Source organism: Sprattus sprattus (assembly GCF_963457725.1).
Source record: "Sprattus sprattus genome assembly, chromosome: 9".
NCBI lineage: Eukaryota > Metazoa > Chordata > Actinopteri > Clupeiformes > Clupeidae > Sprattus > Sprattus sprattus.
This window is the reverse complement of record NC_137928.1, coordinates 11855750-11879701: the sequence shown is the minus strand read 5'-3', so window position 1 is coordinate 11879701 and position 23952 is coordinate 11855750. Positions and strand designations below refer to the sequence as shown.

Sequence of the window (23952 nt, the reverse complement as noted above, 5' to 3'; positions counted from 1 at the left end):
TCAGCTATGAACACACACACACACACACACACACACAAACAGCCACTCATTCGAATGCACTCCGTCTCCCTCCCTCACACACACATACTCACACACGCGTGCAGACAATAACAACAACAAACCACACACACACCAGGTTCCCTCATTGCTAAGCCCAAGCAATCAGGGCCTATTACACTCGCTGCTGAGGGCATCCTAACGCCTGCAGTGTTTGATTTGCCTGCAGATTCAGATACTGCCAACGCTGACGTCTCGGACCCACCGCATGTGTCAGCAGGGCCGTCTCCCCTACCCAGATGAAGGGGGAGCTGTGTTTTTTTCCTCTGTCCTGTTTGTGCTTTGTAGTATAATTAGTGCTTCCAGCTGAATTTCTTATCTTTTTTTTGCACAGCGAACAGGCAGAGCCTCAAGGCTGTTATGCCCGACAGTCATTTGCCTCGAGTTGCAATTTGACTTGCAGAAAGAGAGATGAAAAATAAAAAAAAAACAGAAAGAAAAGTTACAGTGAACACACACGGGAGTAAAAGATTGCATGGAGGTGAAACAAGCGATGAGTGACTTGACTCAAGATCATCTGAAGTGCATTTGAGAAAAGTCCGCATATATGAAGTTTTGGTCCATACGGCTTTGAATAGGTTTGAATTCTGTGATGGACCATATACAATCTAGACGGGAGACAACACATCATATTTGATATGTCTTTTTTTCTGACAGAAACCCAAAAGAATGCTATGCAGTTAATGACCACCAGATCTCCTTTCATTGTGAGATGAAATCCCTCTGAAGCTTCACATGGTTACAAACCCATAACATAAGCTGTCACTGTGCATTCTTCCAGGAAACAATAGGTGTATGTGTGCTCCGCAGGCGGTGTGTGTGTGTGTGTGTGTGTGTGTGTGTGTGGAGTTGACCTCCTTTATTCATCCTCAATGCTGAGGTCACATCACCTGTTGAAACCGAATCCTCTCTAGACCCAGAATGGAGGAATGGCTCGTCCAGAGAGCGATGCGTGTTTATTTTTTCAGCGTTTACCCAGACTTCCTCCCTGTGGGGATGTCAAAAAGCTCCGGGGAGGCTAACCTTCATTCAGCACCCGTCAGTCTTAGAAGTTAGCGTTAGCTGACAGCTCGTCCCTGGACTTAAGAAAAAAAACGACAAGGGGGGGAAAGGGAGGGGGAAGAATGAGAGGGAGAGTTAGGAGTTAACGCCAGCCTTTACTGTGGCAGGAGCCGTGGATGGGAGGCTGGAAATGGTGGGGGGAGTGAGGGGCGGGGGGGGGAGGTGCGTGACAGCAGAGGAGTCAGGCTGTGGAGGAATTTCAGCACTAATTGCAGTCAGACAGGCCCGGACTGGCACTTCTGTCCTGACTTCCTCTACACAACCTGTCAAGCTGCAGAGCACACTCTCTCACTCTCTCACTCTCTCACTCTCTCACTCTCTTCTCGCTTGCTCCCTCTCTCTTTCTTTGTGTTTTCTTCCCTCTTGCTCTTTGTCTTTCTATCTCTTCCTTTCTCTTTTTGAGAACACACACACACTCTTTCTGTTCTTGTCCTTCTAGGTCTGTCTTTTTTTTATCTTGATAACACGATCACTCATATACTCAATGAGAACTACCCCTCTGTATACCCCGGCCCCCACCCCTCTTTCTCTCTCTCTCTCTCTCTCTCTCTCTCTCTCTCTCTCTCTCTCGCTCTCTCTCTCTCTCTTTCTTTCATTTAACTTCCATCCACCACTTATTTCCCCTCTAAGCTTGATGCACCTAAAGGGAAAAAAAAAAAGAAAACGAAACTCCAGCAAAATGGAATTATGCCTCAAGCAGTAAAGAAACCCTAAAGCAGCGTTTTATGTATGCTGTAATGAACACGTGTAAAACAACCGTGGAGCACCTCAATTACAGCCCAGGAACCAGTGCCAGTATATGCCCACACAAATCCACTCTACCCACATGCACGCTCACATGTAATTATACCTAAGAGGATACAGAGATTACATGATCGGCAGGCCCGTTTCCATCATACCTACAGATCCCAGGTCAGCCTAACTGTTTGACGGAGGCTCTTCCTTTTCTCAGGGTATGCAGGTTGGTGAAAAGTCACATTTTTGGAGATGCTGACTGCATCTTGTGCTCGCCGCTCTCCTTGGAATATGGTTAACGGGTGAAATGGTGGAGTGAACTCTTTGACTCTTTGCCCTTTAGTTTTTATTCTATTATTAAATCCTTCCTCTTATAATTGGTCCTATTGTCTATTCTTATCACAGCCTATTCTCTTTTACCTCTTTTTAAGTCTTTTTGAGTTTTCACTTTTATTATCTTAAGTTTTTTATATGGGCCATTCTACCAAATTCGTGTAATATGCAGTCCCTCAACAATAAAAACTATTTACAAAACAATTAGGTATTTAGGCATAGATTTTTAATTAGAAAATGTTATGGTCTATATAAACCCAATGCATTACATGAGATAGTGATAAGCTAAATATATACAAAATCATCATTTATAGGGTACTTTCTATTGGGAAGTAGCTGTCCCCAACCCTGACATCTAAATTTCAATGCCTTTAAATAACACTTTTCAATTTTTTTTGATTTTTTTCAATGATTTCATTTCAAAGATCTTTATGATTGGGTTGAAACAGAACTTGGAATATTTAGATTTATTGTGGGTTTAATTTAAAAATCAATTTTCTATACTCAAAAAATCATGTCCCTAGTTTTCATGTCACTACCGAAACACAAGAGTTTTAGTCCATTGGCTGAGCCTGTGTTTTAGCCACGACGCTGCATTTTTGACCATGCAGTGACACTGCATCTCTGTCCCTCATGGTTGAATGGTAAGTAGCTAAATCCCATAGTTTTTATATAAATGTGTTCCAAAGTCTGAAAATCGACGTGTAACCTTAAGAATTGTCACTACCGAAACGCATGTTTTCTTCAATTAAGTAAACCTTTTGGGGTTTCATGGAAAATCTTATGTTTGTATGTGTGTTCACCTCTTCAAAGATGTATTTGCATGCCGTGTGCTTGTTAGAATTCTTTATTTATGCTTAAAGTTAGCTAGAATTGTCACTACCGAAACAGTCACTACCGAAACATATGGTAGTGACCTGATGATTTCAGTAGTGACAAAATGAAATGGTAAGTAGTTCAATCCCATAATTTTTAAATAAATGTGTTGTGTGGACTAAAGGGCGGCCCAGAGCACCTTTTGGAAGATTTTGGGAGAGAAATGAACATCCATCCAACAGTGCAGTCACTACCGAAACACTGGATGTCACTACCGAAACAGTGCAGCACTACCGAAACACAGGATGTTTTGTAAAAAATTAAGTATATTGAGTAATCAACTAAATTGTTATGATACTGATTGGATTAATGTATGTTCAATTTCATCAATGAACAACTCTGGAATCAATATGATCAGTATTTTGCATTGTACAAAGAAATATTGCACTTAGATTTTGATGAATTGTATAAATTGAACTTGAAAGTTTGGTAAAAAATTCATTTTTATGAATTTCATTGTAAAAACCTTCAAGAAATATTTGTAAAAATACTCTTCAGAGAAGGGAAGGAAACACAATCTGAACAGGTCAATAATAATACTTTTTTACTATAGTAAATGTGATGTTTCGGTAGTGACAATTTTTGGAAGAGGAAAAACATTCCAACACATTCTGAAAATACAATATAAAAATTGACTGTTCTTTTACTAGATAAGTTTTCTTTAGATATGGTACAATATACATACGGACAAAGTTTTGGGAATAAAACATAAAAAAAATCAAAATATTTCCGACCTGACTTTGCACCAATTCGGTAGAATGGCCCATATAGACTTGATGCCAGGTATCGATTTTCTTGCCACTTTGAAGCACTCTAGGTTGCTGTTGGCGGAACAATCCGATCTATATAAATAAACCTGGCTGTTTTCTTGAATTCAATATCCATGAAAAGTTCCAGTTGTTTACCTTTGGTAATAAATAGTGTAGCTCTGAGCTTGGCAGTAGCCACGGATAACACTATTGGAAGATAAGGATGGCCGGTATCCATTTGGTATGGAAGCGATATGGAACAACCTTATTTCAGTATGGCTCTGGTGACTTATATTTTTCCCCTCTGTGTGTCCACAGCGCCTGTTTTCTACTTTGGTGATACGGAATACCATGTGGACGAGAGCGACGGCTATGTGGAGGTGCGGGTATGGAGGACGGGCACGGACCTCTCCAAGGTGGGCACGGTGACTGTGCGCTCGCGGAAAACTGATCCCGTGTCAGCTGAAGGTAAGGAACTCCAGAGCCAAGCTGCAACGTTCATCAAGCAAAAGATCACACCCCAGTGGAATTCGCTCTGTACCGACAGCATTCTGCTCTACGTTTGGTCTTGAAAAGTCTTTGATTTCTTGTATAGCCATTTTTCAATTCAAAGAACCTTCTATTCCTAGCAACACTCTTTGTTCTCCTAGGGGTAGTCCTAGCTGTAGATAGCTACAAAGAGAACACCTTTCTAAGGTCCAGCAGAAAGATCCCACTTCAAAGAGCTCTGAACAATTCCTTAATGGAATTGAGCAGAAGAGTGCGAGACTGCAGCCTTATTTGTAGGAGAGTAACACCATTCACAGCTTAAGAGAGTATGGTACCCATAGCTAAACGTTAACCATATTACCATGTCAGTCTGTAAAGGTAAGGGCACTATAGAACTCCTATCTGTAAATAACAGTCAAAAGGGCATTGTATTGTGTTGCTTACTGCCTTATTTAGTTCTGAACACAACTCTGATTCGGCTGTAAGGAATTCTTCACCGTCTCAGATCAATAGTGAGCTTGTTATCAAGGATGGAGTGATGTGCACTAGAGACGTGACACGTAGAAGAAGGATGCCAGTGCCAATAACACGCGTGCAGAAGACTTCACAGGCCTGGGGCTGAAGTTTGCCTTGAACAAGCGGGGGAAGGGGGGAGAGAGAGGGAGAGAGACGGCGAGATAGGGAAATAAATTACAGAGGAGTAGAGGTGAAGATACACAGATAAAGAGAGGGAAAGAATGAGAGAGCGAGAGAGAGGAAGAGGAGTTGATTGAGAATGAGATAGAGGGGGGGGGGGATGTAGAGATATGCTGAGACTGAAAGAGGGAGAAAGAATCAGGAAAGGAGGGAGAGTGTGTGTGTGTGTGTGTGTGTGTGTGTGTGTGTGTGTGTGTGTGTGTGTGTGTGTGTGTGTGTGTGTGTGTGTGTCTTACTACTGACTGTGTGTGGGAGGTTTTGGGAGGTGCAGGTCTGGGACCTGCTCGGATTGTGAGGCTTCAAGTGCAGCGAGTTGAATTATTGACTGTGTGTGTCAGTGTGTGTGTGTGTGTTTGTGTGTGAATCTGTCTGTGTGTTTGTGGGCAATGAAGGTCGTTGATGGAACAGGTCTGGGGTACTGCGGGTGGAGTACAGGAGCTACTAGCTCCAGCAGAGGACCTGGGGGGTGGGGGGGGGTTGGGTCTCACCGCTGCTCCCTGCCTCCCCTCCCACACTGCAAATATCAAATATTGTTTCTGCACTAATCTAATCTCTGGCGTCTGGGGTGGAAATCCAGTCTCCCCGCTGACATGCTCCCGTGGCCACCGCAGACACACAGTAGATTTGCTGTAGATTGGGTGAAGGGAGGAAGTCATCACTAGGGCCCCTTTCACAGAACCACAGCAATGAATAATCTGACCGTGCCTGCAAAAGATAACATGCGTCCTGCTGCATTGGCCTTTAAACTCGCAACAAATGGAGGGGCATGAGTTTTGTGTATCTATCAGCAGGTGAGAAAGCAAAGTTAGCTGATGGCTGCGCTGGTGTCCAATTGGGCTTATCACTATGAACAGGTATACATAAATGCCACTCTATCTTTCCACTGATTGAAGGCACTGGCAGGAATACCAGAACCTGCTCCCCCGCTGATAGCTGTGAACTAGCTGCGACCGGTAAACACAAGAAACTGAGGCCAAAAAATGAATTATTGAGAAATGATGAATATTTCATAATTGCTTCACTAATTAGTGGTGTGACTGTCATTTCAGATTGTCCTGCACTTTTATTGACCCTCATTTGTAGTGTAAATGGCAACTACATCACATTCGGACGCTGATTTTAATTAAAAATGTAATTAGTGCAGCTAATTCAAGGGCAACCGGAGAACTTTGTTACTGCTGCCATTAAAATGGATGTTCCTGAGCAAAAATGGAACAATAATGAAATATGTGGATAAAATAAAGCACTTTAAATTTGATAAACTGTGAAAAAGGTATAATTATATATACAGAACTATGGAAAAGACTGTGACAATTAACTATGCAGCTCCTTCTTGGGGTGAGACCTGCCTTTGCTTGATGATGGTTTGTCCCCTGCAGCTGGTCTGGACTACGTTGGAATCAGCCGGAACCTGGACTTCGCCCCAGGGGTAACCATGCAGACCATCCGGGTCACCATTCTGGATGACCTGGGCCAGCCGGTTCTGGAGGGGTCCGAGAAGTTCGATCTGGTCCTGCGCATGCCCATGAACGGCATCATGGGAGAGCCGAGCAAAGCCACCATCTTCATTAACGACTCCGTGTCTGACTGTGAGTGCAGAGCCTGGCAGTGCTCGTCATTAATGCAGCTTCGTTAAGACGCAACTAGTCCCAATTTGCCATCTGATTCTTCCGATTTCCATCACACTGTTTAGCTGATACGTCTCTGAATCCATCTTACTGATACTTTTAGTAAGAGGCAAACAATATATAAATATAACAATATAAATATATATTATCCGTCTCAATCTTACCAGATGAAGCACAAATACAGTGGGGCAGCAGTCTGAATTTGGTTAACATTCCAACATCCTTCGTCTTCCCTAGTGCCAAAGGTCCAGTTCCGGGATGGCATGTACATGGGCAATGAAAATGATGGGCACATCTCCGCCCTGGTTTACCGCAGCGGCGACATCAGCTACAGATCCACCGTGCGCTGCTACACACGCCAGGGCACCGCCCAGGTGATGATGGACTTCAATGAGAGACCCAACACCGTCGACTCCATCATCACATTCCTGCCAGGTGAAACACTCACAAGCTCTCACTCCCAAATCTAAGCTCTCTATTTCAGAGACTCGGTTCAACAGGCTGAACGGTGCCACTGGGAGTTTTATTTGATGTCCAAAAATGGCACTCAATGTTTGTTAGTAATGGTTTTAATAATTAAAGTTAATGAGAACACAGTGGAGGCTGGGATGGAAATGAGTCTGGTGTGAACCCTCTGTCTACATAGGTGTCACAATCTGTTTTTGCTGACGACACCCTGCTGTTTTTAATAGGATCCGACAGGGGGTAATTAAAACTTTGAAATATAGTTGTGGTAGTGTTTGGTCCTCTGAAAATCAGTATGTGTGTTCCTTTTTCTCAGCCTAGCATGCTCCAAGCATTTTCGTGTGCCCTGGGAATTTAGTTAGAGGGGATCTTTGAACAGCTAGAAAATGTATCACTAAGTTAACTTAGCACGACTGTCGATCAGGAACTAGAACAGCTTAAGTTAGAAATGTACATGATTGCGAATCCCAGGCTGAATTTGTCTATGGGGGGAATGGTTGACGTACGGGCTAAATCTACACAACTGGACCTAAAGCACTTGAGCCTAAAATGGAGAGGGGTCATCCAACACTAGTCAACATGTATCAGCAAGCACCTTAGAGCGAGTTAAGAGTTGCAGTTTGGAAAGACACAGCTTCAGCTGAACTGGCTGAGTCTGTGCTTGCCCCATCTCTCGGATGGTAAAGCATTGTGTCCCTATTGACCCTAACCTATGTCTCTCTCTGCGTGTGAGTGTGTGTGTGTGTGTGTGTGTGTGTGTGTGTGTGTGTGTGTGTGTGTGTGTGTGTGTGTGTCTGTGTGTGTGTGTGTGTGTGTGTGTGTGTGTGTGTATTTGTTTGTATGCGTGTGTGTGTGTGTGTCTGTGTGTGTGTGTGTGTGTGTGTGTGTGTGTCTGTGTGTGTCTGTGTGTGTGTGTGTGTGTCTGTATGTGTGTGTGTGTGTGTATGTATGTGTGTGTGTGTGTTTGTATGTGTGTGTGTGTGTGTGTGTCTGTGTGTGTGTTCTTTCAGGTGAGGTAGAGAAGCCATGTGTGCTTACACTGGTGGACGACACGGAGCACGAGGAGGTGGAGGAGCTCAGGCTGGTCTTGGGGAGCCCCAGGAGCGAGTCTCCTTTCGGGGCTTCCATCGGCACGCAGAACGAGACGCTGGTCAAGATCAAGGATGACGCTGACAGTAAGACATTCCCCAGATAGCCCCTCTAGCCATGTAAACATTCACAGCAACCCCTCCCACACAGACCTGTTACACATGATGGACACTTTGAAATATTCATTCAAAGTAAGCGTGGCAGTTTTTCCGTTTTTTTTTAAACTGCCTTGTATGCCTGAAGCTATCTTTTACAATGGTCTTCTTGAACTGAGTTAATTACAGTTTTCAAATAGTTTTGAGGTCTGGTTACCATCTTCATGTTGTATCACTCAGGGATGGAGGAACAAACATGCCTAGAAAAACCTGGTGATCTAGGTAAGCACTTGGAATTGTGGGTAATGTAGTCTTTTGTCCTCCTTTTGTTTGTGAAATCAGAGGCCATTATCAAGTTTGGGGAGACAAAGTTCAGTGTGAGCGAGCCCAAGGTGGCCGGCCAGGTGTCAGTGGTGAAGATCCCGGTGCTCCGTGTGGGAGACACATCCAAGGTGTCTGTGGTGCGCGTGCACACCAAGGACGGCTCTGCATCCTCGGGGGAGGACTACCACCCAGTGTCTGAGGGTAAGGGTGCCGTAACAGGACATACATAACTGAAAACGTTTGAAAAGATATCTGATTTTGACAGTGAGTTGAGGGGTTTTGGAGCCCAGTTTCCACACAGGTAGCATGGTGGTTGAGACTGATGCAAATTTAATGAGGGAATTACGCCTCCGTAATTTGTGCTAATTGCATGCAGCCTGTTCTGACAGTCGCTAAAGGCTAATTAGCATTTCTTAAAGAAAAATGTCACACTTCTCAAAGAAAAATACCGCTGAGCTCAAAGCAGAAAGGAAAATATAGGTTTCCTTTATTTATAGAAAGTGTTAATGAACCAGAGGGTCATTGAAGGCACGTCTACACAATTACTGCATGTCTCTTGTAACTTTGTGCCCCCGACAGATGTCGTATTCAGAGCGGGCGACACTCAGCACTATGTGGAGGTGGAGATCCTGTACGACAGCGTGCGCGAGATGAGAGAGGCCTTCACCGTTCACCTGAAGCCTGACGAGAACATGGTGGCCGAGACGCAGGTGGGCACAAGAGCCTGCTGCTAATTTCTGCTCCTCCTGTAGCCATTCCAGTCACCAGTCACAGACACATTTGGAACTGTTGTCGACATTTTTAGACCCGGCTATATATCCCTTCCTCGTTATTGTGTGCCAGGCAGCCCTTCAACTCACACAGAGCTCCGAGTGAAATCTTCAGGCTGAGTGCTAGCGTGGAGTGAGACCTTGGCAAGAGTTTTTATGTTTTGATTTAGAAGCATTTCACCACTTCCTTTTATATTTGTCTGTGCTTTTTATCCAAATTGATTTACCGTGCCTTGTCCGTCCATCTTTGGTATTTTTTGCACTGTTCAGTCCATTCAGTCTTGCCTGTATGGCATTCATTAGTATGGCTTATTGAGCACCCTCCTCTACTGCTTGTAATACTGTGGTATCAGTGGTACAATGTGTTTTACCGTGTTTCTGGTGATTTTTTACTACAGATGAACAAAGCCATCATCTACATCGAGGAAACCAACAGCATGGCGGACGTCACCTTCCCCTCCGTGCCCATAGTGGTGTCCCTGCTCCAGTACGATGACACCAGCAGGAACAGGAATTCCCTCCCGTCATCTGGATATCCGGTGGTCTGTGTGACGGTAAGCACCTCAGATCCATGGCCAATCATGTCGGTTCAAATAGATTGATCCCACAAGTAGCATGAACTCTCTGTTGACCTCTGGTGACCAGGTTGTGTTCAGTCAGTTGAGGTTAAATGTCTATCAATGTCTGGCATGTTCATATGTAAACAAGCAGAAGGCAAGGTCACTCTATACAGATAAACGTATACAGATAAAAACAACAACATGACATTGTTCGGTAAGTTGTTTTTTTGCCATTTAATTCATATTGAACTTTACTGTTGGGAAGTCAGCTCCTCTTTGTAGCCCCAAAAAGATAAAGGTCATCCGATGTCATTCATTTTCTTTTGTCTTTAACGGAGCTATAACAAAGAGAACCTCAGAAAGAATTCCATTGCCTGAATGGATAATATGTTACATGAAAAACGTCCCCGGAAGGAAGAAAAGTTTGTCTGTTTGTATGTTTGTCTTAGAGATTCAGTTAAGCCTCAGACGTATACTAGGCATACGCTCACATGGCAGAGTAAATACAGAATTCATAAACTAAATACATTTTTGGAGAATGTTGATCGATAACAACATGCTCCCCTTACCAAGAAGCAAATAAGTATACTACCACCAAGAATTTAAATCATTAATGTGAATTCATTAAAAAAGTGGGCCAGGCTGTACAACTTTAGTAAAACTTCATAGATGTAATTGAAGTTATACAAGATGTGCCCTGTGTTAGTGGTTAAACATCACACACAAGTAATCATACCCAAACAACCCAAAGAATAACATAGTATGGAAACAACCACCATACAGAAACTTAAGAATACTTAACCCTATGACGTCACAGGCCAGTTGGACTTTCTTAGGTAGTCTCACATCCTTGATGTTTTTGTATATTTCCCCTAACGAAAAAACATTGATTCACAAGTGGCATATACTGAATGTAAGAGATTAAAGGTTTCTGGGGGTGTTCTTTTTATGATTCTAGGACAAAAACACACAGAGCTTTAAAGGCCATATTGACAACAAAAAAAATATTTTACCACCAGCCTCAAAGAGTTATAAATAATGATCAGCAGTTAACAGTATTGTGTTGTAAACTTAAGCATCTTTATGTACCTAGAAAAGCGCTATTTTATTATTATTATTAGTAGTAGCAGTATTGTTATTATTATTATTATTATTATTATTAATAAACACATTTTGTCACCTGTTTCACCTCCAGGCCTGCAACCCCAAGTACCCCGACTTCGACAAGACAGGCTCCATCTGCGTGAGCGAGAACATCAACGACACGCTGACGCGCTACCGCTGGCTCGTGAGCGCCCCCAGAGGACCAGACGGCGTCACCAGCCCCATGCGCGAGGTGGACTTCGACACCTTCTTCACCTCGTCCAAGCTGATCACGCTGGACTCCGTCTACTTCCAGGCCGGCTCGCGGGTGCAGTGCGCCGCCCGTGCCGTCAACGGCGACGGGGACGAGGGCCTGGAGCTGAGCAGCCCCGTGGCGTCCATCAGCGTCGAGGAGGGTGAGGGGGTCAAGCACCACTGCTATTCTGCCTCTGCTCTGCCATGATAGAAGAAATGCATTTAAGTTGTTCAGACATTTCTACAGTTCTTAGCTCATTATAATATATATATACATACACACCATATAGACATTGAAGATGTCTCCCCAAAACAAATCAAATAGGGTGGGTTTGTGTAAAGGTTTGTTGCAGGGCCAATACATAGCATGTCCTTAAATAACTCAGGGCTCATAAGCTCATGGTTCCAAACAATAATATCTTAAACAAAAATGAATGCGGTGTTCACGGCTGAAAACAGCCATGAAGGCTATAGACAAGGACCAATCTCCACAGGCAGACAGACTCCTTTTCTCCAGAGCACTTTTTACCCTTGTCTGCACCACGCTACAGTCTGTGCATACATCAGCTTGCGTGGTCTGGGGGTTTTTAACAGCTGACCTTGGCAGCGTGTACTTTGTCTGTCAGGAGGAGGAATATGAGCTGAGGGCATAAAGCCTCTGTTCTGCAAGTCTCAGCCGCAAGGGGGATCATTTTCTTCTAACAACTTGAGAGCAGCTAATTTGACTCATTTTGTCACAAAGCCACCTCGGAGAAAACGCCGGAAACAGTGAGGGACACAGTGGTTTCTTTTGTGCAGTCGAGAGGATTCTGTGCTTCCGTTATTACGTTTCGTGTTATTACTCCAAGTCTTGTATTACTAATCTCTGCAGGTGTGTGTGTTTGTGTGTGTGTTTGTGTATGTGTGTGTTTGTGTGTGTGTGTGTTTGTGTGTGTGTATGTGTGTGTGTGTGTGTGTGTGTGTGTGTGTGTGTGTGTGTGTGTGTGTGCGTGGCGCCTGAATGAGCTTGGCAGCCGTTTGATAATGACTTCACCTGTAACGATCTCACCCCTGCCGCGTGCCCTGTCAGGTATGTGCCAGCCTCGGGTAGTGGGCACGGTTGGCGCCGAGCCCTTCTCCGCCAGGCTGCGCTACACGGGAGCCGACGACCCGGACCACCCCAACCTCATCAAGCTGACTGTCACGATGCCACACATTGACGGTGAGGGGCAGGGGATGGGCAGGGAGGGGGGATGGGTGTACACGGGGGGGGTAGCTGGGGGTAGCTGTCGTCCACTGATTCTGCTCATGAAAGACATGGAGATTGACCACATTTGGGATGCGCCACAGGGAATGTGCCATAATTAATTGGATCCTCACAGATGGCCGTGCTGCAGGCTCGTTCGAATGGAATGAGAAGCCGCAAGTGGCAGCGGTTGTTCTGCCACCACCCATTCACGCACAGGCAGTCCTCTGCCTTTGTCTTGTTTTTTTTTGTTTTATTTGTTTGGGGTTTTTTTTTGCGCTTCGCGTTACCTGTTCCCTTGGGTCCTCGTGTCCTCGTCCTGTACTGGTGCCATCTATTTGTGGCATCAGTGGGCAGTCTTCACTCTCTCTGCTGTTGTATTAGTGTGCATCTATTACGCTGTGCCAAATCTGATGCCTTTCTTCTATGTTGCTATCGTCTTCCTCTCTTCACCCCTCTTCTACACTCAACTGCTGTCATCCTCTCTTTTCCCCTCTTCTACACTCAACTGTTGTCTTTTTCTTTACTCTTCAAACCATGTTCCCTCTCCTGCCTTCTCTACTGTCTTCCTCTCTTTTACTCACACCTCCTCTCCTCTCCTCTCCTCTCCCCTCCCCTTGCTCTTGTCCTCCATTATTTCTCCTCCTCTCCTCTCCTCTCCTCTCCCCTGGCTCTTGTCCTCTCCATTCTTTCTCCTCCTCTCCTCTCCTCTCCTCTCCCCTCCTCTCCTCCACCCCTTCAGGCATGTTGCCCGTGGTCTCCACCCGGCCCCTGTCCAACTTCGAGCTGACGCTGAGCCCCGACGGCACGCGTGTGGGCAACCACCGCTGCTCCAACCTGCTGGACCACCACGAGGTGCAGACGCGCCACGGCTTCCTCACCGAGGCCACGCGCAACCCCGAGGCCATCGGCCAGACCGCGCCCTACCAGTACAGCGCCTCCCTGAGGGGCTCCAGCGTACTGCGCTTCTACCGCAACCTCAACCTGGAGGCCTGCCTCTGGGAGTTCGTCAGCTACTACGACATGTCCGAGCTGCTGAGCGACTGCGGCGGAACCATCGGAACGGACGGACAGGTGAGAGGGGGGGGACGGAACAGATCTGAAGGGGGGTTGGAGGGGTTAAGAATGTGTGGATGGATATGTTTGCACACAAAGTGGTACCCTTGTCATCCTGTTGGCTGTTTAAATGGACCTCAACAGTGTTTTCATAAAGACACAAAAAATTCCAAGCCTCAAAGGTCTCCATAAAATACCAGAGTTCAGTGCCCATGAAATGAAACTGTCAGGCTGTCTTCTGTTGCGATGGAATGTCACAATTGGGGAAGACATACTAGTGGTGTCTCGCAGCAGTAAAGTCTGACCTCCGCTTTGTGGGAAATGTAGTATTTCCTCATCAGTTGGTCGTTCTTTGTCTCTTTATGTGGTTTGGTGGTTTTCTTCAGTCTCGTCTTGTGGTAAAGGTTATTTACAACCCTTTTAAAACTGAAGCCTCCTGCTTGAGTCAGTATGGCTTTGTGAGACCGTATAAAGAAGTGGCTTGTAAGAATGCCCATTGGAATCCAGGCTCCCTGTGCGGGCATGATGCGAGGTTAAACTATTACATCGCCCGCATTTTCTGACAGCAGCGGCCACCGCTGTTTAACAAACACCTACCTCTTCCCAGGGTTCCTGCCATACATCTTCCGCCTGGAATGGCAGGTCTAGAAAGCGAGACCCACAGACGGATCATAAAAGCTGCTTTACGGCTCCCTCTTGCCTTTCCCCTTTGTTCATCCCCCTTTGTTTCTCTCTGTGTCTCTCTCTCTCTGACACTTCTTAAAACAGTCATTGGAGAAAGTGTGTGTGTGTGTGTGTGTGTGTGTGTGTGTGTGTGTGAGGGGGGTGTTACCATCTTCGATCAGGTCCTTCCCCGTGCCTCCCTACTCGCATGCCTCGCCACACTGGCTGTTTACATTCACCGTGGAAACGGGGGTTCTATTAGCTTGGCTGGCAGTTAATTAAAAGTGAGAAGGTGTCGCGGAGGGGGCGCCGCGAGGGCAAGGGGCCGCGGCAGGCTAGCGCGAACCCTCAGCACTCATCACCTCAGCTGGAGACCGTCAGTGTAGCCTCTTCCCGATAGCTCCCCGAAGCACTGAGCGCTGACCCGGGTGTTGCAGTCAAATACAAGCTGGCAGACCCACACAGTGGGTATCCTAAAGGGTGTGGGTATGTTTTTTTTCCAAGTAGTATCAAGTGTGGTTAGAGTTGGCATTTATCTAACATGGCATGTGTGATTTCATTGGGATGTTTTTTCCCCTCTAGCTTAAGACTTCAGCCGCTAATGGCTTTTGAAAAGTAGAGTATCGTGGCCTGCAGCAATACACAGCCTGGCAGAATTATTGTTGTTCTGTTATACAGTAGCCACAGTGACACCTAGTGGCGAGAATTCAACATCACATGCATGAGTGATGAACGCCAAAGTTTTATGTCCAGAGTTTTGTGTCCGTGACAACATTGTAGTTTGCCGCACAGTTCAGACTTGAAAGATAGAAATGAATAAATTACTTACCCTGATATAGATCCTTTTGTTTCATTTCGGCCCTGTCCAATTGCATTAGCTAAAATCAATTTTCTATTATTCCCAAGCACTTAATAAAACCCAGCGTGATGGCTGCCAAGCATATTTATTGATTTTCTTAAAAGTTGCCCAAAGCAGCAGAGTCCAAAACAAGACCGAACTACAAACCACTCTCCAACCTCCCCGCCCGGTGCAACAGAAAAGCACAAAAAAAATAAAATAAAAAACAGGCAGACAGGCTCCCTGTGTGGAGACATGCTACAGTCAGCCTGAAACACGCACCTGCATTTCAACTCTCTGTGGCCTCTGGACCTTTTCAGACACACACACACACACACACACACACACACACACACACACACACACACACACACACACACACACACACACACACACACACACACACACACACACACACACACACACAAACACATACACACACACACACCCTTGCTGAGTATTTGCTCTCCCCGCGCCCGGCACCCCCGGGGCCCAGAGGCCTGCCTCTGCACGACTCCCCCGCCACTGCAGGCATATCCCAGGGGTCAGAGGTCACACAGGAGAGGGATGCCTGGGCGTATAAATCTCTCGCAGGAGGTTGCCGGCTACATGAGCTATGCTTGTCCTCCCCCGCAGGCCGCGTCAGATACCGGACGATAAGAGTCTGCCAAGATCATTAGCGCCGACAACAGGAAGAACAAGCACAAATATCAGTCATACAAATCAATGACAATGATATGTGAGGCTGGCCGCCATCTTAATTGCTAAGCACTGGGTGTTTTTGGACTGGTTAATGTCCATGATGTATGTGCACGCTCGTTTATTGGAGTGCAAAGGAGCACAGATCATTCTGGAATGTCTGGAAGGTAAATGCCAATGTCAAGGTGGGAGCTCAGTGGATAAACAGATTTACCCAGAGATCTCCCCTGGCTGCACTTCATCTAATGGTTTACATGAAGTTGAATTTAAGAGTTTGTGTGGAATAGTGGCCTCTAAAAATGCTATATTACTCCACTTAAAAGTTCATAACAAACTCCCTTTTTACCTCTCATGGCTTTGAATGATATCATTACTTGGAAGGATCTCTACTCTTGCGTGTCTCGAGTGAGCAGGAACGTGTTCTTCTTTTGTTTATTTGCTCATTATTATAAACGTATTCAGCACTTCACTTAAATACCACAGTTTGACCATAATAACATCTAAAGTGAGCCTGGTGTCGATGGCCTGATGCTGTAGAACTTTATTTTAACATCTATTTTGCTTAGTAAACAATATTGGTCAGATGTCTTGCGATTGTCCCCCCCAACTCGCAATACAGAAACACACCAGACACGCAAACCATCTGAATCAATGATACATTCAATGTCTACTGCAAACAGCCCGTCAGATCAGTCTCAGGAACGTCACTGTTCCTCTCCGTATGTTAGGTGCTGAACCTGGTGCAGTCCTACGTGACCCTGCGGGTGCCGCTGCACGTGTCCTACGTCTTCCACTCGCCCGTGGGCGCCGGGGGCTGGCAGCACTTCGACCTGCAGTCCGAGCTGCGACTCACCTTCGTCTACGACACGGCCATCTTGTGGAAGGACGGCATTGGCAGCCCACCAGAGGCAGAGCTCCAAGGTGAGAAGGGGGACTTGTGGTTAGAGTAACTGGCACTTCGACTAGCGCTTAACTTGCACTTACAGCAGTGACATTCATACCTCTTTTTCTTTTCTATTTTTGTTTTTCAATTTCTTATGTAAAGGAGTATTTATTGTTACACTAGGTATATTGCTCGTAGCTTGGCTGTTCTCTTTGGACAAACTTGTCTGCTAAATGACTGAATGTAAATGTAAATGAGTGATGGAGAGAGACTGCGGAGAGATAAACAGCGGCAGATGAGTGGGCGTGATGAGATGACTGGTCTCAGTGTTCAGCAATCAGCATCTTACAGGGATGATTTACACACGTGTGCTGCTGTGTGAGCTGCGTTCAATAGAGGAGATTATTTAGCTCAGAGATTGCAGCTGAAGTGGTGATTGGATGGTTTGGTGTTTCAGGGGCCATGTACCCCAGCAGCATGCGCATCAATGAGCAGGGCCGGCTGGTGGTCAACTTCCGCACGGAGGCGCGCTTCAGGGGTCTGTTTGTCGTTTCACACTCAGGTGAGTTTACCCTTCTCAAATAGATGCTCTCAGTCAGTCAGACACACAGAGAAAGTTCAACTTACACACACACACACACTAACACACACCCTCACACACAAACAACTTCGGCTTAGTGGTCTTGGAATCTTATTTTGAGCTGATATCCTACAATATTATTCATCCACATTTTCTCTGATCTCCCAGCATCCTCTCTGTCCTCCATGGTCATGTGTCCGGATCACCCTGGCGTGACCTTTAACCTTACACTGGTGCGCAGTGAGCCCACCTACAACCAACCCATGCAGCAGTGGACCTTCATCTCGGACTTCTCTGTGAGAAAACCTCTCTACATATCAATTGAGCTTTGCCTATTTTTTTATCTATTTCTTGTACTTAGTTTGGTTGCTGTAGTTTTAAATGGGTGTTTGGAGTTTATTTATTATATATTTAGCTTATTTATTCATTTTGGGGAGGCAGTGCAGAAAAAGTTGAGGTCTGCTCCTTGATAAAGTTCTTATGGAGTGTTGCTGAGGCTTCGCCATTAGACACAAGACATACGTAGACAGACATTCATCATGAGCTGACAAGGCTGCTATGTTCTGCTGTGCTCCAGATCCGTGACTACTCCGGCACGTATACGGTGAAGCTGCTCCCCTGCACGGCCCCCGCCAGTCTGCAGTACACCATCCCACCTGTGTGCAACCCCAGGGAGCCTGTGACCTTTGACCTTGACATCCGCTTCCAGCAGGTGTGGCTCCTGCTATGACTGTTTGCCTGAAATGTTCTTCCCCTGTTTTGGCTACTGGCTTTTTTTTTTGGGGGGGGGGGGGGGGGGGGCTGTACATGTTCAGATGTTGTCTGGAAAATGCCTTTGTATGTATGTGTCTCTAGATATGTTTTCCACCACTTACATGTATGTTTCTGGGTGGTGTTTGTTATGTGTGTGTATATGTGTGTGTGTGTGTGTGTGTGAGTGTGTTTGTGTGCATGTGTTTGTGTGTTTGTGTGTGTGTGTGTGTGTGTGTGTGTGTGTGTGTGTGTGTGTGTGTGTGTGTGTGTGTGTGTGTGTGTGTGTGTGTGTGTGTGTTTTAAACACAGGTGAGTGACCCGGTGGCGGCTGAGTTCAGCCTAAACACTCAGATGCTGCTGCTGTCCAAGAGGACTCTGTGGTTGTCTGACGGGTCCATGGGTTTTGGCCAGGAGACCGACACAGCTTTCGCAGAGGGTACATACTGACACACGAACACACACACTCTCCAGGGTACATACTGACACGCGAACACACACACTCTTCAGGGTACATAGTGACACACAAGCACACACACTCTTCAGGGTACATACTGGCAAACGAGCACACACACTCTTCAGGGTACATACTGACACACGAGCACACACACTCTTCAGGGTACATACTGACACAAGCGCGCGCACTCTTCTAGAACTGTCACTGTTGTTGTGACGTTCATTCAGCTCAGATGCTCTGCACATCCCTGACACACCAACACAGCATTCAGCTACACCAACATGCACCTCAACACAGTAACACAGCATTCAGCATTTCTTCATCAGAAAGAATATATAGATTCTTAACAGGCTGTCAGAAATAGCCTGATTAGGATGATATATACTGTTTGTTAGGCAGTGAATTTGTGTTGGTCAACACACTGAAGAAATGGACACTCGCTTTGTCAAATTATTGTATCCTCTATTAAAAAGTACAGACTTGGGAGCAAATGTCCTAGGTGCCTATAGCTTGGAGGGCACCACAACTAAGTCTTCCATCTGGCCTCTCCTGTAGGTGATATCATTTACGGCCGTGTGATGGTGGACCCCGTGCAGAACCTGGGAGATTCGTTCATCTGTAACATCGAGAAAGTGTTCCTGTGCACGGGGGCGGATGGCTACGTGCCCAAATACAACCCAGAAAACTTGGAGTACGGCTGCCTGGCCGACGCCTCCTCTCTGCTCCACAGGTTCAAGATCGTGGTGAGTGGATAAGAGCCCAGAGAGATAGAGCCAGACCTGAATCCAATTGAATCGCAGCGGATCAAATCAAATCAAGCCTCTCTGAGCCGAGCCCCGGCCTTTACTGAATTATGTTCGGTCGAGATGGTATATTTTGTTGAAATGAAGTTTCTCTGAATAAAATCACCTGGGAGCAAATAGAATCAGTGGGAATGAGCGGGCAGAAGTTGATTAGTTTGTCTGCTGGTGTGCTGTGCAGAAGTTGATTAGTGTGTCTGCGGGTGTGCTGTGCAGGATAAGGCCCAGCCGGAGACGCAGGCCAGGGCGTTCGGGAGTGTGAGCTTCAACGCACTTCTGGCTGTGGACGACCCCCGCGCCCTGCCCCTAGTGAGGCAGCCAGGCTCAGACGGCTTCAGAGTCGACTCTGCACCCCTCTTCCAGGTGGGTACTGCTCTCGTTTTTCCACACTGTTTCTTAAAGTGTCTCTTTCAGTGGTGCAGCTGTGCACTTTGAGATTTCCATTAAGTAATTTTCTCTTAATAATTGTAAACAATAAATCATTCATTAGTTCATTAGTAGGATTCACATGTGGGTTGGCCAATCAGCAACTTCCAAAGTGATTTTGTATTGGTAAACAGCTGTCCTTTCAACACTTTACTGACCATTTAAAAAAAGGAAATGTTTGTATACCTCTTAAAATGTAATATAAGACTACAAAACTCAGTGGGTTTAATTTTATCACCCTGGATGGAACTCTCCTAGGTATGTTGTCAACCATTGTGTTTTGCAAAGCAGCAGCTCCCTCTAGAGGCTCAGTGTAATGCTATCATCAAGATATCTTAACCTCCAGATACAGTTTTGCGGCAATTAATTAGTAAATAACTCAAAGTGTTTTTAGTTATGTGCCCTCCATTTGCAGTGCATCAAAGGAACAATTTAACTAAAAATGAAAGAACTCCAAGCAGCTTCTCTGCCTGTTTACTTGAAGTTCTCTGTTGGCTCTCTGCCAAGCTTTCGAATGAGCTCAAATGTGTTAATGAGGACAGAATTATAATTACACACATCATTATACCGTAGAAATATATCATTAAAATACATTCCTCTAACTCTCTTTATAACTCCCGTTCTTTGACCCTCTTGTTTGGTTCATATTCAGTTACTGCTATAAGAAACTATAAAAAAAAAAAAGCTATAAAAAGCTATAAAAAACTCTCGCAGTTATTGTGCAGCTTTTTGTCATAAAAATAGCTGCCTATGCTGCTAATGCTTATGCTAATACATCTCCAGGTGTCTTCTGGGAGGGAGTGGTACATCCACACCATCTACACTGTGCGCTCCCGCGACAACGCCAACCGTGGCATTGGCAAGAGGAGCCTGGAGTACCACAGCCTGAGCTCCAGTTTCAACCCCTACTCTTTAACCTCCGACCTAGCTCTCCCTACGGGTGGAAGGTCGCGGAGGTCAGCTAACGACGTGCCTGCCGTGGCTGACAACATCGGGGCCGACCAGAGCCGTGGCACCAACATGCTCCACATCGCGCTGGACCGCTCTAGGAGCAAGCAGCCACGGCAGCCGGCCAGGGAGAGGGCAGGGGAGACGCGGGAGGGGGTCCTCCCGCAGGAGGTGAACCAGAGGGACACGGACGAGGACGAGCGGCTTGTCATGATCATCGGGGTGATGGTCGGGGTGCTGCTGACCGTGCTCCTGGCGGTGGTGGTCGCGGTGATGGTGTCGCGCAGCAAGCAGGAGGACAAAGTATCCGGCGCCGCACCGCGGGCGTCGAGCAGCACTGAGCCGATGGTGGTGCGAGGGCCAGAGGCCAGCGATGACAGCTCAGAGGTCTGATGGGATCGAAAGGACACAGCAAAAAAAGAACAACCCCGTGTGGCACAGACTTTTACCTTGATGCATTTTGTTGATGTCGCCGTTGTTTCGTTTTGACTTTTTTTTCGTTTTGTACCTGTTTATTTTTTTTTCTGTGTTTGTGTGTTATTTGTTTTGTTTGTTTGTTTGTGCAAGTGCCTCTTATTTACCTACTTGGGTGTGAGCGGGAGAGAGGGAAAAACAAAAACAAAACTGAACCCTGCAGTGGCTCCCAAGGGCGGTCCTCAATTTCACTGACATGTTTTTTGGATTACACTGAAAAGCTTACTTGAAACACTGAAGCACTTCTACGGTCACACTGTTTGATTCTTTTGAGCGGTTTTCAATGCTACAGTACCCTATTAACCTTCATGTTTATGGTAAGTCTGCTTCGGAAGAGGTCCTAGGCTTTGTTGTCTATGATGTTTTATCATCCAAATAAAGAAACTTTGTTTTTGATCCAAAGGTGCTAGAGGACCTCTATCCTGTCTGATAGGGGAAGAATTCAACGACTGCTTCTTGGTTAAGAGAGGACACATAAAAGTTACAACCTCAATGCTACACAGGTGTTAGACTGTGCTTTACTCTTCTGCGTAATTCTTCAGTGCCATCAACCATTTATCATGTGCATTTCTTTTATTATTATTGTTATTATTATTGCACATGGTTGTATTGTCAAACAGGAAATGTGCCCTTAGTTCAAATAATCGTGTTAACACACATTTTTTTTTTGATTGGTCATTGATTTATTTTGCATGCATTCTTTGAATCACATTGAATATCAGTTATCTGCAAGTATACTCAAGCACACCAAGATGGTTTTAATGAAATGAGTGAAGTTGACCCTTACTGCAGCAAGTCTACATAATCATCTACATCTACCTACACAGTGTCACACAAACACACACATACATACTGACATGTTTTTCTGCTACATCTCTTCTCTGTTTGCTTGTGTGACTTAATCAACGCCTATCATCACACATCTGTTGGGACTGGAGTTAATTGAGAAAGCCAGCTAGTCTGGCCTGCTTCAGCTGATCAGTCAGGCACATGATCCTGCTTTATCTAATGTGGTCAAGGCCACTGTAATATTTTCATACTCTTTTCCACAGAAATCATGCGTCTAATTAAAGGTGTTCTTTTGGTAGTCTAGTTGACGAGGACATGGTTTGTGTCCCAGTTTTTAGTCATGCCAGAGTGGTGTTGTAGGCATAGTCTCCTGACATTGCTATCCAAAGCTTATCTAATATATATTTATACATAAATATATATTTTAAACATATGTGAACGTGTTGATAAAACATGTCGGCAGGACTACAATGGTTTGGGCTGATCCATAGGACTAGGTTAAAGGGAACAGAGTCTATCAATGACTCTATGTTTGCTGTCATCTGTATCTGCAAGTTGTGTGGTAAATATAGCAGATATTGTCCTTATTGAATTGTTGACCTGGATATTTATTTATTTTATTAAAAGTAAAGTCAGATTATAAAGGTATCTGATATGTTAGATATATGATAGATGTCAATCATGTCACATTTGTCTGAGTGATAGATTGTCAGACTGATAGATTCACAGTTGCCCTCAAAACAGGCTTTTGATGGCATTCGTCAGCCAGTCCCTCTCCTAGCTGTCTCTTGTCTTCCTTGCTCTCCCTGTGCAGTGAATCTTTCGTCAACAGGCACGAACACACACACAGATATCCGCAAGGCAAACATGACCTTTAAATTACCTTCAAGTGCAGCGCTATTGGACTCCGCAACAGTATTAAAGTTCAGGCTTCTTTTGTCCCACCTGGTAACCGCACAATTAATACACTCAAATCGATTTGTAAACAATGCAAAATGTTGTTTTACTGCTATGCAACCTGCTGAAATATGTTTGTTTTTTTCTCTGATGTAATATTAATGTTGTCTTTTTGTTTTTGCCTTCCCATTCTACAGTTGTCTTTGGTGTCCACGCTCATATTTTCTACTTGTCTATTGGAGTTTAATGCATTTGTTGCCTGAGTGAGTTTATACACTTGTATCTGTGTATGTACATATGTATGGCAAGCACAACAGTCTGGATGTTTTGGTCTATGGTCAGTGATGACACATGCCTTCGTTCTGTAACTATAACACAAACTGCTGAGCTGGTCTGAAAATAAAATCTGTTTTGTTTTTTTTCCAAAAATATGTAGTTTTTCAATACGGCGTTAAAGTTAGAGTTGCAAACTGGTTTTAGTGAGCCACAACCGCGAGTTTCGGTGTTTTCAATAGAGAGGTAAGCGGTTCCATGTGTCAAAAACACGGCCGATATATAAATATTATATTGTATCAACCGTTTTAGCAATTGCATGTTATGAAAGGAAAGCGGAGACTATATGTGTTCTATATAGTAGACCAGGGATGGCTATCATTGCATTATATCGATACGTTAATAGAACATTAGGTGAATGTCAGCTCTCTCTCTCTCTCGCTCTGAACGAGGATAAACCAAAATGGAGGGATACAAAAGCTGTCTCGCTTGAGTCTTAACCATACACATTTAAGAGAAGACCAGACAAAAATATTTGACATTCTTCTTTGGGTCACACACAAAATGACTGACATTTCTGCTCAGTGCATCTGGCTGTAGAAATAAATAAATCGATAAGACCAATAACTTGATCATTTATGTTTGGAATCCAAACTTGCAAAGTTTTCATTTAGGTTTGCATATCATCTCCTAACCAATAGAGGGACTTCAGCTGGTTACTTTGAAACAGGTAGGCCTACAGATAAAACACCTCTTTTAACTAAGCATGCTAAAACACATATATAGGCTAACTGTATACATTTTGTATGTGAACGCTTTCTATTCATAAAATTATATAATTCTTCTTTTAAATAATGAAACACATTTGCACACATTTTCTCACTGCAAGTTTAACTAAAGAAAGATGTCCCCTTTAACATAGTGGAGT

General features: G+C 45.0%; 1 protein-coding gene across 1 annotated transcript in view; it reads left to right on the top strand.

Moving 5' to 3' along the window:
- Positions 1 to 21310, top strand: part of frem2b (FRAS1 related extracellular matrix 2b) — a gene marked incomplete at its 5' end in the record, with an annotated part of 77497 nt that extends 56187 nt beyond the window's left edge. Inside the window, 18 exons of the mRNA XM_080844637.1 lie at positions 4131 to 4280; positions 6377 to 6586; positions 6863 to 7060; positions 8101 to 8265; positions 8617 to 8799; positions 9178 to 9308; positions 9767 to 9922; positions 11124 to 11427; positions 12336 to 12467; positions 13234 to 13565; positions 16476 to 16668; positions 17088 to 17192; positions 17379 to 17506; positions 17788 to 17922; positions 18273 to 18399; positions 18973 to 19160; positions 19434 to 19580; positions 20427 to 21310. Of these exons, the coding sequence (XP_080700763.1) occupies positions 4131 to 4280; positions 6377 to 6586; positions 6863 to 7060; positions 8101 to 8265; positions 8617 to 8799; positions 9178 to 9308; positions 9767 to 9922; positions 11124 to 11427; positions 12336 to 12467; positions 13234 to 13565; positions 16476 to 16668; positions 17088 to 17192; positions 17379 to 17506; positions 17788 to 17922; positions 18273 to 18399; positions 18973 to 19160; positions 19434 to 19580; positions 20427 to 20984 (3542 nt within the window). The 3' untranslated portion in view covers positions 20985 to 21310. The remainder of the gene's footprint in view (positions 1 to 4130; positions 4281 to 6376; positions 6587 to 6862; positions 7061 to 8100; positions 8266 to 8616; positions 8800 to 9177; positions 9309 to 9766; positions 9923 to 11123; positions 11428 to 12335; positions 12468 to 13233; positions 13566 to 16475; positions 16669 to 17087; positions 17193 to 17378; positions 17507 to 17787; positions 17923 to 18272; positions 18400 to 18972; positions 19161 to 19433; positions 19581 to 20426) is intronic.
- Between the last annotated feature and the right edge of the window lie 2642 nt (positions 21311 to 23952).